General features: G+C 39.2%; 1 protein-coding gene and 1 long non-coding RNA gene across 8 annotated transcripts in view; one reads left to right on the top strand and one right to left on the bottom strand.

Annotated features, from left to right (window-relative positions):
* LOC126873807 (teneurin-a) overlaps positions 1-17,146 on the bottom strand; it is a 703,125-nt gene that overhangs the window by 5,014 nt on the left and 680,965 nt on the right. For 5 of the 7 annotated variants that reach the window (XM_050635059.1, XM_050635068.1, XM_050635092.1 and 2 more), the window contains 8 exons: positions 12,921-12,947; positions 7,796-7,915; positions 5,856-6,040; positions 5,276-5,427; positions 4,314-4,972; positions 3,919-4,154; positions 499-3,821; positions 155-338 (listed from right to left, as the gene is read on the bottom strand). In XM_050635059.1, coding sequence (XP_050491016.1) covers positions 155-338; positions 499-3,821; positions 3,919-4,154; positions 4,314-4,972; positions 5,276-5,427; positions 5,856-6,040; positions 7,796-7,915; positions 12,921-12,947 — 4,886 coding nt within the window. The remainder of the gene's footprint in view (positions 1-154; positions 339-498; positions 3,822-3,918; positions 4,155-4,313; positions 4,973-5,275; positions 5,428-5,855; positions 6,041-7,795; positions 7,916-12,920; positions 12,948-17,146) is intronic. The other 2 variants (XM_050635077.1, XM_050635086.1) reach the window with 2 other exon arrangements.
* On the top strand, positions 13,053-14,806 carry LOC126874097 (uncharacterized). Its single transcript, XR_007692662.1, has 2 exons — positions 13,053-13,531; positions 13,618-14,806. It is a non-coding gene; the product is annotated as an uncharacterized LOC126874097 (long non-coding RNA).

The following is a 17,146-nucleotide window of genomic DNA, read 5'->3' as shown; positions in this document are numbered from 1 at the left end:
ATTATATAGAGTACTAGACATGTATGTAATTAGATTCTCAGAGATGACTAAGTAGACGCGGTCCACCTTAGAACGCGTCAATATTGACCAAACTAGCTATGCAACCACTAAATCTTCAATAAGGTATCTCTCCTCGAGAGAGGAGTAAGCTTACCGGTTGGTTGGTTTGGTCGGTCTGTGTGTCTAACATCAATAGGGTCGTTTCCATTGAACCTGTATAGATGTAGATGAGTCGGAGTGTCCACTCTGTCCAGAACATTCTCCCACAAAGGAGACATCCACTGACCTATCAGTGGATCATAAACTTTGCCGTTTGGCATGTGCACTAAGGACGTTACCTGAGTTGAACAAGATTTAAAAAGATGTACTTAAATATAGAATATAAAACCTTAGATCTTTATCATTTTTATCATATTACATTAAAATATTATTATTAAAACTAAAATCCTATATACATTATATCGTTTAATAATTTTACACTATCCATCTCTAACTTACCTGATCTAAGAGTCCACCACAGAAGTCAACAGGCAAATACAAATAAGGATTCGAGTCATAAACGATATGTCCATAGGGTGATCTCATAATTTCCCTAATGCCTTCGCCATATTGGCTGAAAATCATGATTGGAGTTCCACACTGATCGGTGGCGATATAATATTTATGCCGATAGACTTGAGCGTAAATTAAGTGTCCCCTGTCATCATACACTAATGACATCAGTTTGCCATCCCTTGGACTGTAAATCTGGCTGACTTCATGAGGACGTTTCTGATTGTTATAGAAGAATTGGGTGACGTTTCCGTAATTATCTTTCCTAGTAGCCAAACGATCTAGATGATCATAGTAATATCTGACATCGAATCGTCCACGTTTAGTGGCACGAACTAAAAGTCCTTTAGCGTTGTAGTTGAACCTCTCCTCTCTAGCATTCTGCACCACCAAACCTCTATTATCATATTTATACAATCCTTCACCGAATTTAACAATCCTGTCCAAGCTATTATATTCCATAGGTATAGTGTTCCCTCGATATGTCAATGACAACATATTTCCGTTTGCGTCGTACTTGAATCCCCATGGTTCTTGAGCTTCTACCCCAGTCAGCTGACCATCACAGTCCCAGGTGTAATTTTTCACATTGGTGTAAGTATTAACAGCAACATTGCGCGTATAAGTTCTAGTCTGGTTGATACGATCGCGAGTATCATGTGTGAATTCCATCCTGAAGACCTCCAATTGATGAATCGTCAAAGTCACTTGGGTCTCCAAAAATCTATCATCCGTGATTCTTGAGAATAACGCAGTTCCATCGAACACGGTGGTTTCATTAGGCTGAGGTCTGGTTATTTTGAATTGTCCAATCTGCTCTAGCATACCTGTTCTAGGACTATATGCCATGGTATGAGTTGGAAGGGTCTGGCCACCAATTCTACCTTGTACGTTAATCAATCTGAAGTTTGAATCATAATCGAACGTAAACTTGGCGTTGCTGAGACCAGTCTTTGCACCAAAGTCTATACGTTCCTCAACTAATAGACCAGCGCTGTATTGATAGTCCCACTTGTACTCTACGTCTCGTTCAGAATGGATAACTTCTGAAGGCAAACCACTTTCTGTGTATCTAATTTCACTCTTTCCATCACCGTGAACAACTTCAGCAAGCTGTCCTGAAGTGTGATACCTGTAGACGATACGAGCTCCATCTCCAGGGAATACAGTTTGTAATAAGTTTCCATCGTGACTATAATGTTGAAGGTAAGCTCTGCTGCTGCCTGGTGGAGTATAGGTCACTCTAAGAAAACCTAGAGAAGCCTGACAGGAAAACGAATGTTTAGTTCCTGATGGGAGGATGATATGACGTAGTCCACCATCATCGTCATATTGCAAGGTGAAGTGCCTATCGCTGGCCAGGGTAATATTGGATAATACGTTGAAATCGTTGTAGGTATATCGTTTGGTTCCATCCTGATTGCTAGTGACTTCAGCCAATTGTCCGTGCCTATCGTACCCATAAGACTCATCAGACGGGCCCCATTTCCAGCTTTCGATCCGATTGAACCTATCATATATGATACTGAGGTTGTAACCTTGCTCATGCGGTTGCCAGGTCAGAGGAAGGCCAGCAGGGTCAAAGGTAACAGTCAACAATGGATTTCTTGCTTTGTCATAGAATGTTTCTCGCCTGAAAGCTTGTTCGAATTCTACACCAATCACGCGAGTGTCATTTACCCAGATTTCTCTGTTCAAAGTCTGTTGAGTGTGGCTGACGTCGCCGACAAGGTTGTAGGTGGTAGTCATTGTGTTGGTTAGTTCACCTAAAGACATCAGTTGGTAGCTCCACATTGGCAACATTTCAGCCTCCACAGGTAGTGCAGCTTCCAGGAGAGGATGTTTTGTAGTGGCTGCACTTAGCACTCTGCCACCACCAGGAAGAAGGACCTCTAGGCTGCTGTTAGTGAATGCGATCGCTTTCTTGATCTTCGTATCATCAGTAATCGTTAACACCTTTGATCTTTCGTTCTTCATCTTGAATTCCACGATTCTCTGCTTATCGCCCTTTGACAAAGCCTGAAGCGGGGCTGATACTTTAACTGATAAACCTTCGTCGTCGGACAGATCTGAGAATAGCTTCAATTTTTCACCAGTGGGTAGAATGACGTCAGTAACACGACCCAAATTGTCGTAATTGTAGATGTACGTTTCACCGCCTCCTGATCTACTTGTCAATAATCCTGTTGAACCATCATACGCAAGTGCAATTTCGGCTCGTCCACGTTCAGACAATTTTTCCAAAAATCCAACTGCAGAAATCTTCAATTCAGACTTGTGATCTTGCGTATTCTCTATAGAATTGACCACGCTACTATAATCCCTTAAGAACTGAATCTTATTTCCAGCACTGTCTCTCACCGTAGACAACTTTCCAAAGCTCGTGTTTTTACTATACAAGAACGAATATCGAGTTTTACCAGACGTCAAGTCCTTCGTGGAAATGTGTTGACCATATCGATTAAACACATACACCTCGTTCGATGGTGGGAAAGGAATATGGAACTCTCCACTTTCGTCGTGATTTGGAAGATAGGGTTGTAAGGCAAGGATGTGAAGACTACCCTGATCAGCCACGTGTAGGACGCCATCTGGTGACACGGCTAGAGCAGAAATGGCGGTAAACTTGGCGTTCGATGACAATAAGGTTTCTGTACTACTGGTGTCATCGGTGCATGAACAACTTTCCAAATCCTTAGTGCTTGGAGTAGTATTATTACATTCGCATTGGCCACGCAACCGCTCTTGCTGTTGTCCAGCAAAATGAGACATTTTTCCTGAGCTGTCTACGATCTTGATAGAATTCACTTTGTGTGAATCACTTTCTGCTATGTAAAGTTCTCCAGTTGGACTGAAGCTGACAGCAAGTACAGAACCAAGAACTTCATCGGATTTCTTTATACTGGTAGTAGTCGTCACATTCACCTTTTTCAGATCGCTATCATTGTTGTTTCCGTTGCTGTTAGTGTTACTAGTGCAATGCAGAGGCGTTCCAGCTACTACACGAACTTTTAGATCACTGGTGAGTTTCAAAACGAGCCTGTCATCGATGAAGTGAAGAGATCCATCCAGAGGACTTAAGGTTAATCCAGTCGGCCATTGTAGTTGAGCTTGATGAGCAGGTATAGCACCGACGCATGGAGCTGGTGACCAGTGATTATGGTGTCCATGGTGTCCCACTAACGTGTGGATGATACCGTGGGGATCTACCGCGCGTATGTTCCGTCCATCAGCGATGTACATGGTCTTGTCGGCAGCGATAGCGATTCCTGTTAATGTTAAATGCATAGAATTAGTTTATCTGTTTACTAGGTTAAGAAGATGATAATAGGCAAATGAATAACTAAAACTTGATCTGAAGTTTACCTTTTGGATGAGCCAATTTGGCACGGATAGCTGGACCTTCGTCACCACAATGACTTTCGTCGCCAGGAATGCACCTTTCTCCGCTTCCAACGACGGGCTCGATATTGAGGTTAGGATGTTGGACGTTCTTCAGCGACAAAGCTTTTAATATTTGATGTTTTTCTGGGTCACTGATATATAAGTGTCCGTCCGCCGGAGAAACGCAGAGATAATATTCGTAAGCCACTTGAGTTGCACTGAAAATACATATTTCATAGCTCATTCAGAAATTCGTTGATCTTAGAGATTAATAACACTATTAGACCATTCAGAAAGATTTCAATAAATAACTCGATCTTTCCTCTTTTCCTAAATATCTCTCTACTTTTCAAATTCCTATATTGCTCCAAACATACCTCAAAGTCAGAACAGTATATACATTTCCTTCGGGTGTAATCCTGCGGACTAAATTGAAGTCTCCTACATAAATGCTTCCATCTGGGCCACTAGTAAGCGCTACGGGTGTCAATAACCTAGCATCCTTAGCCAAACCATCGCAATCCTGGCACACCAAGCTTCTCTGCAGTCCAGTACCCATTACCACCTTCACTGTGCGAGGATACTGCTTGAAATGCATCGTGGTACCATCTCCTTTTTGAAGTATGCCTTCGTGGAAGTTGTAGTGATGGTGAATGTCTAAACCCCAGCCTCCAATATCCGAGATATCTACGTCAAAGCCTTGCAACGTGGCTGTTTGTGTCTCCCAAATCACTGCTGGACAAGTGGAATGTTGATAGCCGATCGAAATTCTCGCCTGTGCCACACCATACACCTTCTGCTTGTAAACGTTTCGCTTGTTCCAGGCGAATGTGTGCGTCAAATTTGGATCTGCCTCGTAGGTCTTCGTGTGCAGTGACCCTTCGATCTCTACGTGCACGTGCACATGCGTCAGCGATTTTGGGATGAATGGCCCGGTCAGCTGCATTCTCACAGTCGATAAGTAACCAGCCGCCTGGCTGCTCTGGTACATCAAGTGTAGATTCGAGCCCGGGATGGCGATGCTCTCCTGGACGATCTGCAAGAAGAAAGGATTCAATGGGATGCTAAACTGGAGAACGGAAACATTGTGTTTGTCAGAAATTTGGTTCTGGATTGGATATCTGAATTTTAGATCAGAAAAGGGACCTGTGTATGAAGTGTGAATATGGGATTATATGATGCATAATAATTGTAGGGTAAAGGTTAGGAATTTTGGACGTTTAGGAGCAATAGCCATATTTGGTTTTAATTGCCCAAAATTTGTGAATTACATTGTAAAAAATAAAGTTAGTTTCCAATATATAATAATTAACGAAGAATGTAAGAGAAAATAATTTACCTGACTTTCAGCGAAGACCAAACTTTTGCCTGGAAGGTCGCCCACTTTTTCTGGCATCCAAGTGCTAACGATGATGGGCCTTAACAGCTCGTGATCGTGTTCGAGGCACGGGCCATGTTCGCTAAATAGTCCCATCGATATCCCTGGGGAGCCTATTATATTGTATGCCATAAATGGTAAGGAACTTAAAAACATAAAACACTTAAGGACGGAACAAAGACGGCACACACGAGCAGCAACGGGTCCCTTATAAATTCCTCTTTGCACGTTGAAGAAGGATGACGATGAAGCAGTAAACAATTAAATAACATTCATATTTCTCAAATATGAAAAAGAGAAAAAAAAATAAGAACTGATAAAAAAGAAAACAACAAATTGTAAATAAAGGAATTATTACAAACAACTGTTGTAAATAGTTATTATAAATACTTATTATAAATAGTCATCCAATTTTTCAAACATTAGACACTTTGGACCACCGTTCATGTTTAACACCAATTGATTCCGTGACACGACAAAACGTGAAAAAAGGTAGAAAAACAAAAAGAAAAGTAAATAATAATTAGAGATTCATACTTACCGACAGCTGGACTCGGAGGTTGATTAGATTTATGAGATTCGCCTTCCTCGTTAAGGGTCATCACCACAGGAGGCAGAACCACTATTTGATTCCATGGCACGAATACCGTCCTCGTGAGGGGTTTGAAGGGGCTACGCTGGAACTGAAGCGTCACCGCACCGCCTCCGTTCACCAACACGTCGAACCTAATCGAAGTACGTAAATGCATTTCAAACTATACCTTAGCTTCCGGTATTACATCGGGTTTACAGGCTATGGATGATCGATAAAGGATACGCGTCGCTAGAACCCCTTAACCGTCTCGAAATTCACGATTCTGGGGTTAATTTTAACGTTCAGAGTAGTAACACTCTCCCAATTTATTTTATGGACCAAAAACTCTCGCGAGTGAGTTTGATGTTCTTCGATGTACGCCGAGTGAATTTTTGTGAATAGAGGAAAGTAAATGGAATTTGGATGCTATGGTAAAATACAGAGCTTAAATCTCCTGTGGCTAAACCTTAGGAAGCTCAAATTAAAATAAACATTTTCAGCAATATTTATAACTATATATTCTTTCACCAACAGCAACAGCAGAGCTTGTGGATATAAAAATTTCTAACAATATGTGTTCAAATATCGTTACTGGCTTCTAAGAGAATGCCCGAGTAGTGCCCTCTATCAGTCGTTCCTGTGACTTTCATTTAATCGCGCGTTCTCGTCACGAAGCGACATCGACAGGTGGCAAGCTGAACTATGCCATTGGGTCCAGTTCGCCGCAACTTTTACCTGAACATGTTTGAAATCCGATTTGAAAGTCCTCTGTCGCATTACAAGAACAGAAATCATAGGAACGTCTCGCGTACAACAGATTCAATCATAAGCCGTACTCGTAATCAAGCAACGACAAACGCGTATTTATCAGACAGTCTGGCTGCAATAACTGCCAATCTATCACGGTCCTGTATTCATTAACCCGTGAATACAACGAGGGAATTCTACCTCGAACTTCTCTTTGGGATTACATGAAACTGCAAGTTAGAGAGAGAGAGAGAGAGAGAGAGAGAGAGAGAGAGAGATGACGCTAATGAGTAAGATAGATAGATAGGTAGAAGCGGAACTGTTATCGTTTCGACGAGTTCCGTCAATGTATAATTTCTCTCACGTTCACAGTTCACTATATTATGGTAAAATTTTGCCAGCGATCCAACCGGAGGGGGTAGCAAGGGATAGACGCAGGTCAGACTAATCACACAGGTTTGCACGGAGTAATTAGGAAGCTTTCGACATCATTAGCTCGAGCTTTGATGTGGTTTACCAGGCCAACTCCTCCGGCTCCGTGTTTCAGGATTATCCTCGCCAGGATTACTATATACCTGTTTGATATAGGTGTTTCACCATCTACCCATACTCCATCCAGTTCCCCCATACCCTTCATTACAATGCACCCTTGATCCTATTAGGAAGGACGCCCAAGCTGCCATACACGCCCATCAGGCGCAAATACTACTATATTACCCCATATGTTTGTGTATCTATTGATATGCGATTCTGACATTTCTGTTTCTCCCTTTTTTTTAAACAGGAGTGGGGATATTGAGTTGGGTTGTTCGATTGGACGGTGTGAACTGCTGAGGTACTGATTTGAATTTTGCATAGTGTGAGAATTTGATTTGAATGTGGGTTGTTAGACATGTGTCTGCTGTTCCTTTCATCATCTCTTAGTAATTTTGATATACGAGAATATAGAAATCTGCTACAGAAATTATGTATATAGGATTCCCATATACGTGTATATATATGTAATAATTATATAAAAATCTATTACACGTATATATAATAGCTAAGCTGAACTAAAATTGACAATTATCTTGGTCCAGTCAATTGAGTGAATTTCATGTATAATTTCAATCGCTATTTTTTGTGATACAATGTGATAGAAAGTAAAAATTAGTACTCACCATCCATCAGCTCTGGTTAACGTGAATCCAAAGCGAGGGTCCCTGTCCACGGACACCCTGATGCCTACTATTCCAATTCCTTGTTCGGTTACAACTTGGCCTCGCATCACCGCAACTCGACTGTTATAAATCAAAGATATATCGAGATCTTTCGAGATCGGATCGTATCGTTGATCCGTTGAACCGTGGCACGCTGATTCGAAACATTTTAAATCCTATCGTGTACCAATCAACAGTAATGAAATTCCAATATAAAGAAAAAGAAACTAAAAATATCATCGAAAAAGGACAAGAGAGAGGAAATATACACATATTACAAATTCTACAATTTTTTGTATAAAAATAAAAATAGATTCAACAGGAAAAAGAAAAAAAAAAAAAGGAAATTCTCTGGACTAAAATTTCGATCGTGGAACGCATGTATTCCAAAACAAAGTTGTCGAGAGCGCGAACAATCGATTTTGTCTGTCAAATCAGCTTCCGCGGTCAACGGTTCAATGCGATCCAATATTCTCACTTCGCTGCCAATACAATCCGCAACTCCATTCGAGCCGGCCTTTACCGGCCGCGATAGTTCGCGCAAGAGGAGTTAATGCCACTGGTTGAATCCAAAAGCGATACAAATTGATTTTACAAACGGAACAATGCACGCGGCATCGCGTGTATGCAGCGAACCCAGATGTCGCCAGCGTCAGTTTCTCGATCATGCTTACAGGTTAGCTGTCGCATCGTATTGGCAACGACGCGGGAACATTTTCTTTCAGTCACATTCACTTTCTTGCAATTTGCATGGTATTTTGTTCATGGTTGCATTCTTTTAAGAGGTTTTGTTCATTTCTTCTTTTTTTGCTTGACTGTGGGTAGTTGTTCTTTTTTTTTAAAAGAGTATCGAGCAGATTGTCAATTCGGGAGCAAAAAAGAACACGATCGTCCTGAGGCAGGATAATAATAATAATAATAATAAATAAAGGGCGGGTAGTAAACTTTCGTGAGAGTAGAACTGCATGCATATATAATCATGTATAAATAGATATGTAATAAAGGCAATGAAAATATGTACGTAATAAGTTTCAGGGCTGGATTATCTGCGATATATAAAAGTTGGAGTATGTTGAAGCTGAATATTTTAAGCGATTTGTGTAATAGTGCTGAATATAATGAGATCGATATAGGTAGGTAAGATAATAATAATAATGATGATAATAATAATATATAGAGAATATGCTGTGAATCGGGTACATACGTACGCAGCTTGTTATGGGGCGCTGTGTAATGAGCAACGACATTTGTGAACGAAGATATTATATACGGTGATTCTTAATTACCCATCTCTATATGTTTGTGAGACACTGATTTAAGTAAAAAATGGAACTGAAAGAAATTATAATATTAATAATCATTTATAATTACTTTATGTATAAAAATTATGCAGATTATATTTAAAGTGCAATCTGTACAGTCGGAAGCTGCGACTGATTAAAACATTTTGCGCCATGTTTGGGGTATCATATTTGTTGGAGAATTGTACAAAAAGTTGTTTAATCGGAGAATGCTGTATGAAAATTCAACAATACCTATAAATCACAAACAGGTTGGTATCAGTGATTAGATATTTTCCATAAATGCCTCCCGCATTTGTAGAATATGGAGAAAGTAATCTATATCCGCAAATAAAAAACATCTTAGAATACTGAGAAAGTCGATAACTTTTCATTCTTGAGACTTAATAATGTATAAAGAAATCAATTAGAATAGAACGTATTTTTCCTTAAAAAAATAATTATAATCACGATAGAGTTGTTTTCACATAAAGAAACTCGAATTTAAAATATTTATTGTAAGTTATCCTGTTTAGTTCATTAGAGTTCATGAAACGTGAAAACACCTTTAATTTACATAGAATGAGTCTACGGGGGTGTCGAGATATTTACATCTACATTTGCCGAATTTATAATCAAGAAAATAGTTCTAATAAATAATATTAGAACAATAATTTAGTTTCACTTTTATAAACAGGTTAAACATCTTATATTTGAACATTCACCATGAAATACTGTTCTAATAAAAAATAATGAAGTTCTCTTAACATTCACAGTGCCCCTTCAAACTCATCTACTGGAATATATTTTCCAAATTATTCTCGCGTAATGAAGAATCATCTTTCCTTTGTCAATTTTAGCAAAATATGAAAATATGATAGAACACGTACAACAAGCTGCATAGATGCATTCGATATATGTATAAATATATATATATATATTCATTGGTCCCTAAGGGATTGCGTATGGGGGCATGATTCGTTCTTGGAGGATCCACACATTCCCCCGTGAATCGAAAGTCAGACGATATCTAATTCGTCCAAGGGACAAATGATCGCATCATCGTCCCGGAAAGTGAGCAATGCCGTGCACTTCCGGCTGCGCGCACCGTGCCACCATTCTCGTTCCATCGGCGACTTGGGGATCAAACATTACCGGGGTTCTGATCCTCCAAGTACGAGCATAGCAAGGTGGCAGGCACAGTTGTTACTACTGGTAAAAAAAAATAAGAATAGAAAATCCACAAACCAGAGTGAACGGTATATAAAAAGGAAACGCAAATCAGTTTAACTCAAATTGAAAAAAACGTAACGGAAAGAAGAGAGAAACGGATATATATATATATATGTACATGATATATCTTGTATATATATATATGTAGATCAATTTCAAGACACACCGACATCTGGCGGCGGATACTGAACCTAGATGTGTGCAAGACTGAATAATGGAAACGTAGAAAAAGAAAGAAAAATAGTAAAGAAAGAAAAATCAAAGAATGACGGTATCTCGATAGAGAGATCGCGCGATACACCGACGCAATGCCGAATTCTATCTCTCTTTGTTTGGAAATTTTCCCTCCATCTCGGTCAGCGATACGACGGTTATCTAAGTTATCTTTCATCGCGCCATATTTCTTTTCCTCCCGCGCGCGCTCACTTTCAAACGTGTCAATGACTTTCCTCTTTTCTGCCTGCTCTTTTTTCTTCTTTCTCGTTTTGAAAACTTTTCTGTGGTTCAGATACTCGTCCGTTTCTCATTCTCGAATAAAATAACATGTTCTCAAACGATTTCAAATGATCTCTTGATTCTTGTTCTTTTCAAAACGTTCGTATAAAATTGAAACATTCGAACCGCGAGGTTATGCGATATTAATTGAAGGAAATTTTTTGCTGTCTTCTAATTTATAAGAAATTATTTCCGGTTTTTGACGTGAACCACGGACGGATACGGACGAATCGATTTTCTCCAAAAGAGGGTTTCTGTCGTGTTTTGGTATGAGATATAACTTTCGGTGGGTAGATAGCACGGATCGGTTAAAGACAGACACAGGGCTTTTGGTGTAACGGGGTTATTGGCACATTGTAGACAGGTGATAACAGACGTAGACAAGGGACAAGAGAGGGAATGGTCGTTCGGGTCCTTCGTATCATATCCTGTATCATAAAGCTGTGTGTTGAACGGTTCCGATTTCGTAATTATTGCCGATCCGTCGATTCGGAACAATATAACGTGATGTGAACACGTTTTCTCATTCTCGTTTTCATCGTTTATATATATGTATATTTTATTTGATTTTGTACCACGATTTTGTATCTCCTCTACTGCATATGTATGTATATATATATATGTTGATAATGATGATGTATAATATTTTATATCATCAATTTATCTCGACAAACGACGGAAAGGAACAATTGAACAAAAAATTGGAACGCAAGAATATATATGTCTTTGACGCAAGAGGCGCGCAATAAAGTCAGCGTTCGTGTATAAGATGCTAGGGGACAAAAAGTCACTAGAAACAAATTCGACAAGGGGTTATGAAATACACAACGTACATAAAAAAGTGCAAGCCTGGCAACACAAAAAACAACACAAGACCAGACAGGATATATATCGTTACGTAAAAAATTACACGATTGTCAAACATACTATTACTTGGTTTGTAGCCGGTTACGGTATATATCAGGGCGATCATAGTAATAGTAGCTAAGAACTCAGCGCTAAACAGGACAAGATGACAATACATAAACAGAACAACAGAGAAGGAACGAAACAGAATAAAGAGAGAAGTAGAGAGAAGGGCGGACAACGGCAGGATTATAGACAACGATCATCCGACGACATATCACAGATAACACAGAGACACTTCGATACGATTATACTTTCAATGTAGGTGTGAAGAGAGTGCTCGACCCTTTGGCTGTGGCGATACGTTCACGCGATTTCGATTGATTTTAAATTTTCCCCGTTTGAAGGCTATCGGTAAAGTAGATTCGTTTTGTTATCGACCCGTCAAAGTCCCTAGATTAAAGGCGAAACAAATGCGATTTAGGTTTCGAATTTTGGTATCGTTACAGGGCTACAACTCAACTGCTAAACGAATCAGCGTAAATTTTGTTCGATTATCAAATACTCGAATTCCCTGTGTCGTACAAAAGTGATATTAACGAAGCTGGACCATCGAACCTCGTCGAAATTTGTTTTTCACGCGAACAGTAAGCGGCAGCCGTCGAGTCGGAGATGACAGAAATAAATACGCAGGTAGATAGGTAAAAAGGTAGCGACGGAACTAAAAAATGACAGAGCGACAGAATGGAAAGAAGAGAGGAAAACGATAGACAGGCGATTAAAAACGGAGTATAGAGGGTTTGAAAGGGCGGAGAGACGAGTCAAATAAGCGAGGTATGATCAAACACTGGCAAACATAATTGGTAACGTAACTGAATCGATAACAGGCTGAACCAGGGTCGATAGAATAGAAGAAATATAAAGAGCGTTGAAAAAGACCAACTGGGAATATATATAGAATAGTATAGAGACAAAAACAATAACTGAAACGGAGAAAGAGAGAAAAAGAGAGACGTGATACGCAGGCTAAGGGTATGAACATACGTATACATATATAGATAGATTACATATAATGGGACATACGAAAAAACATGTAAGATGAATGTTACGAGCGAAACGAGCAAATAGAAGGTAACTTTTTCTTGCTTTTTTTCTTTCATTAAAAAAAAATTCTGTTTTTTTTTCTTTTGGATTAATGAACGATTAGCGAGAGAGCTTGAGCTGCAACTTACCGCGGTGTAAAGGAACTCCAGAACGTACTACGTGTGGGAAAAAACCAACGAGAAGAAAGGGCGTTACCACGGTCACAGAACCCGCGTTTGCGGGCAAAAAAACGGACGCGCGTACGCAGCATTGCGCGAGCAATCGTCTATTTCGCATAATCATACCTTATTGACTTTATTCCCTTTCTATTGCATCGTTTTTCATTTATGTATTTCAAATTTTCGCGCGATCGCGGCATAACCGTTTCGATATAGCGAACCTCGATTCCCTCTCTACGATTGTTTCGATCGGAGGTTAACTTCCGAAGGTTCATCCCCACTACACGACTCTAGACATCTCCCCCACCCCATTGCACGTTCGCGCCAAGTTTGATCGTGTACGCGCGAATCTCGCGGCGAAAATCGAATGCTCTATCGCAATGTTCCGCACGCCGTTACAGAAACAATAGACGTAGACACACACTAATCAAGCGTACCCATCACACACGCGATCTTCGCCAGTCACGCAACATGAACGCAGTCACTCACAGACTCATCCAACATAGAGTGGTAATACACGTGACAGACACAAGTTGGAAACTACGCACACACATCTGTATATATACGACGATTATACACGTGTATATAATATATATATATATATGTATGTATATATAATAATATCCATATATAAGTAAATATATATATGTATATGTAATATATAAAGGCAGAGTAAAGAGAGAAAGAGATGGAGAGCTCCAGCGCGTCTTCGCGTGATCGATGCATTTGGAACGGGTACTGCACACGCGTTAACGAGACATGGCCGTCGTCGTTTCGTTTGGAATCCAACATCGACGTCGATTCGAGATTCGTCCCGTATCGAGGGAGTCACGAGTAACGGGTGTCGCACGAAGGATCCTCTTATCGCGTCGCTCATCGAAGCCGAGCCTCGAACTGACAATGAGGAGAGATTCCATCGGAGCTTGGACTGCCATGTTGGCAGACGATCTTCGAATATTGATTACGCTCTGTCCGAGCAATCCCGATGCCAACCTGAATTTCTGATTCACCGGGATACTTGTATGCAGTCTGTACGCTCGAGATTCCATTGAAAGTGGTGGGGAGAATTAGCGTTCTCTGGGTCGTTTCATAAAAAACGACCCTTTCTTTCTTTCGCTTCGCGAATGATCCAAATTAATTTTATACTATGATACAAACTGCAAGTCCTACTCTACACCTTTTAATTTTATATATTTTCCAGAAAGGAGAAAGTAGTTACCGTAGTATGATTGGAAAACGGTGATTCTATGTAGAGATAAATCAAAGTTAAGAAACGAGTATGCTTCGCCTTGGCGGGAATTTTGAATATTGATATTGATTGATTGATGACTGAATATTTGATAGAAGTTATCTGATTGATCGTGACTGTCCTGAATTTTCAACTAATAAATGTTGATATTAAAAGCACTTCGAAACGTTAAAATTGATTGTAACTCATTTATGAAAGCTTGAAAAAATGATAGAAGATGATTCTGTTAAGTTTAACGAAATTCGTGCATTTGATTTTATGTATGTAATTATATATTGCCACCATTTTTAAGTGAATTTTATTATCAATTCAGCAAATTGTTATATTTGTGTAAATGTATCAAAGATAAATGTTAAAAAGCAAATAATTCACAAGGGGTTTCATGTTTTACATCAGCATTCAAATGATTGTCATAAAAAGAACAAATAAGGTCAAATAAAATTCCTTCATGTGATATGTATCAATAAATATATGAAATTTTGAAATAGAATTAATGTTTAAACTAAGCAAAAGATATAAAAAGATAGAAGCTGTAGGTTGCAATGTTGTGAATTTGAAGAAAAATAAAGCTCATGTTATTATACAAATATTTTCTCTACCACTTTCTTATGCTTTCACTAATTGTAAGTAGAAAAGCTTACCTCAGTTCCTAGAATTATCTTGTAAACCACAATTTCTTTGTTCGTTACACAAAATATTTATATATTTAATCAGGATGTTTTTCATCTAGTTACCATATCTTTCTAAGTACATCCTTCTGTCAAAGTTCAAATTTTCTCTCCGAAACAACTAAATAAAAATCTAAGTAAAAAATACGAAATAAAAACCATTTTAATCAAATGCAAAAACAGACAGTCTGGTTATAACAATTTTGTTTCTCGTGCGTTGACATGTTTTATTTACAAAGAATCATTCTCGTCTCCAACCATAATTTACATATTAATTTCGTATCCTTTAGTCAATTAAAGTGCCCTCACCATAAAAAGAGATTGTAATTCTAACAGCGTTTTAAATGCAGACTGTACAAAGCTTATACCATTCTTTCGACCGGTGAAACACGTACGCGTAGCCTCCCAAGCAGAGTAGTTGCGTATGTAAAGCACATACAAAAAAAAAAAAAAAAAAAGAAAAAAAATTTTATCCATGTGGATCGAAGTGGAAGAAGCGTTTCAAGGCGGCAGCAAGGGTGCTCGGAGAAAGTCGGTGATCAATACCGCGACGAAACAATGGGCGCTACAACAGGACCAAACAAACTTCCGTTCCGCTCTCCGTACGTCTCTTTCTCGGACACACACGGAACTATCGTGTATCATACGCAGAACGTTCGATTTCGTGGTGTTGAACTGCTAGTGGACGCGCGAGAAAAGCGACCGAACCGCGGCAGATTTCAAACTTGTGTCTACCATTTCTAGTAATAATTTTACTCGTGGGCGATCGACTCTCGGAATTCGTTGTTTCTTTCTATCGATGTTCCCTCGTACTAAAATAATTCAAGAAAAAGCAACAACAGATTGTAGTCTGATATTTGTATCAAAATATCTCCGGATAAAAACCGCGACTCGACCGCCCTCGTGCGCTTTATCTATGAATCTCCCATTGTCGGTGAACTGCTTAAACAAATGGCCGAAATAGCTGGTAAGTCACAAGAGAAATTTGGAAAACGACACGGTCTGCTTATCGCGTTACCGTTCAAAGGTTAAGTATTATTCTGTTCGTATGACGCGCTTGTTTTACGGAACAACGCGATGCCTAGAAGCTGTATATTGAAAAAAAAAAAAAAAAAAAAAAGAAAAAACTTCGCACGGATAACTTAATCCACTAACCGACCGAGAATACCGAAAATTCAGTCTCTCGAATATTTTCTCCGTGTGCAGACTTTTTTTTTCAATTTCTTTGTCTCTTTTTCATCTTTTTTCTGTCTTTTTTTTTTTTTCTTTCGACAGAATTTTGGTCTGTACTTCACAGTCTGTACGTAGAACGGAGCCTCTTTCGGTCTTCGGCTGTAGGGTGAATGGTGATCTGGTGGTGGCAAGGGTACACACAGAGGATAAACACTAGACAAAATACACGAATCCCCCGAAATACGCTCGCTGCCGCTCCGATGCGTCGGTCAGCACGCGTCCCGAGCAAATCTTCATCAGTGTCGAACAAAGGATGCTGACCGTGAACGCGCCCGATCAAATTTCTCGCTTTTATTCGCTTATCGAATTACCAAAGTGACGTATATTCGCGATATACTTCCATGAAGTTATTACTCCTTTATCTACATGTTACAGGGAACAGATGAATATACTGTTCGTAAACAGAATGGTTTCTTTATTTCGGAGGCTATGTGACACAAAGGATAATTCTACCAACGCTTGGAAAATAAAACATTGGTTTGTTGAGTTAATAGATGGATTCGAAGCGTATTATACGTCTTGAAATTGAGCGAAGGGTTTCAGTAAAAGGAGTTCTATAATTATTTAGTTCATTCAAAATACACGCTGGGGCATCATCTCCGAGGCTGATTGTTCGCAAAGCTATATTTATAATATTGGCAAGTTACAAAATTAGGTTAACTTAACAATAGGATAAAATTCGTTTGTTGCAACGGTAGGCGACGATTGGATAGCATTGAAACTGCACGTAAAGTAATTTTTATCCTATATGGTTACTTATAAAGTTACTAGATAGCTTTATTCTCTCGTTTCACCCTATGTTCGCTTTACGTCTATTTCAAATTCCCTAGCTATTCAGCAAAGCAAACAGTTTTGAAACCCATTTATCAAAACCCTTTCACTATTCTTAAGACACAGAGAAAACGCATATTTTGTTATTTTATCAAACAATAAGTTACTAAAGCAAATATCAACGATTTAGTTTAATAAGGTGAAGAAGATTTGCAAAACGCGATTGCTTGGAAGAACCTTCGCGAATTCATCTCGCGAGACAAGATTCATAGCGT

Source organism: Bombus huntii, chromosome 2, assembly GCF_024542735.1.
Source record: "Bombus huntii isolate Logan2020A chromosome 2, iyBomHunt1.1, whole genome shotgun sequence".
In the NCBI taxonomy this organism is placed as follows: domain Eukaryota; kingdom Metazoa; phylum Arthropoda; class Insecta; order Hymenoptera; family Apidae; genus Bombus; species Bombus huntii.
Note: the sequence above shows the minus strand (reverse complement) of the source record. Positions and strands in the feature narration are given on the sequence as shown.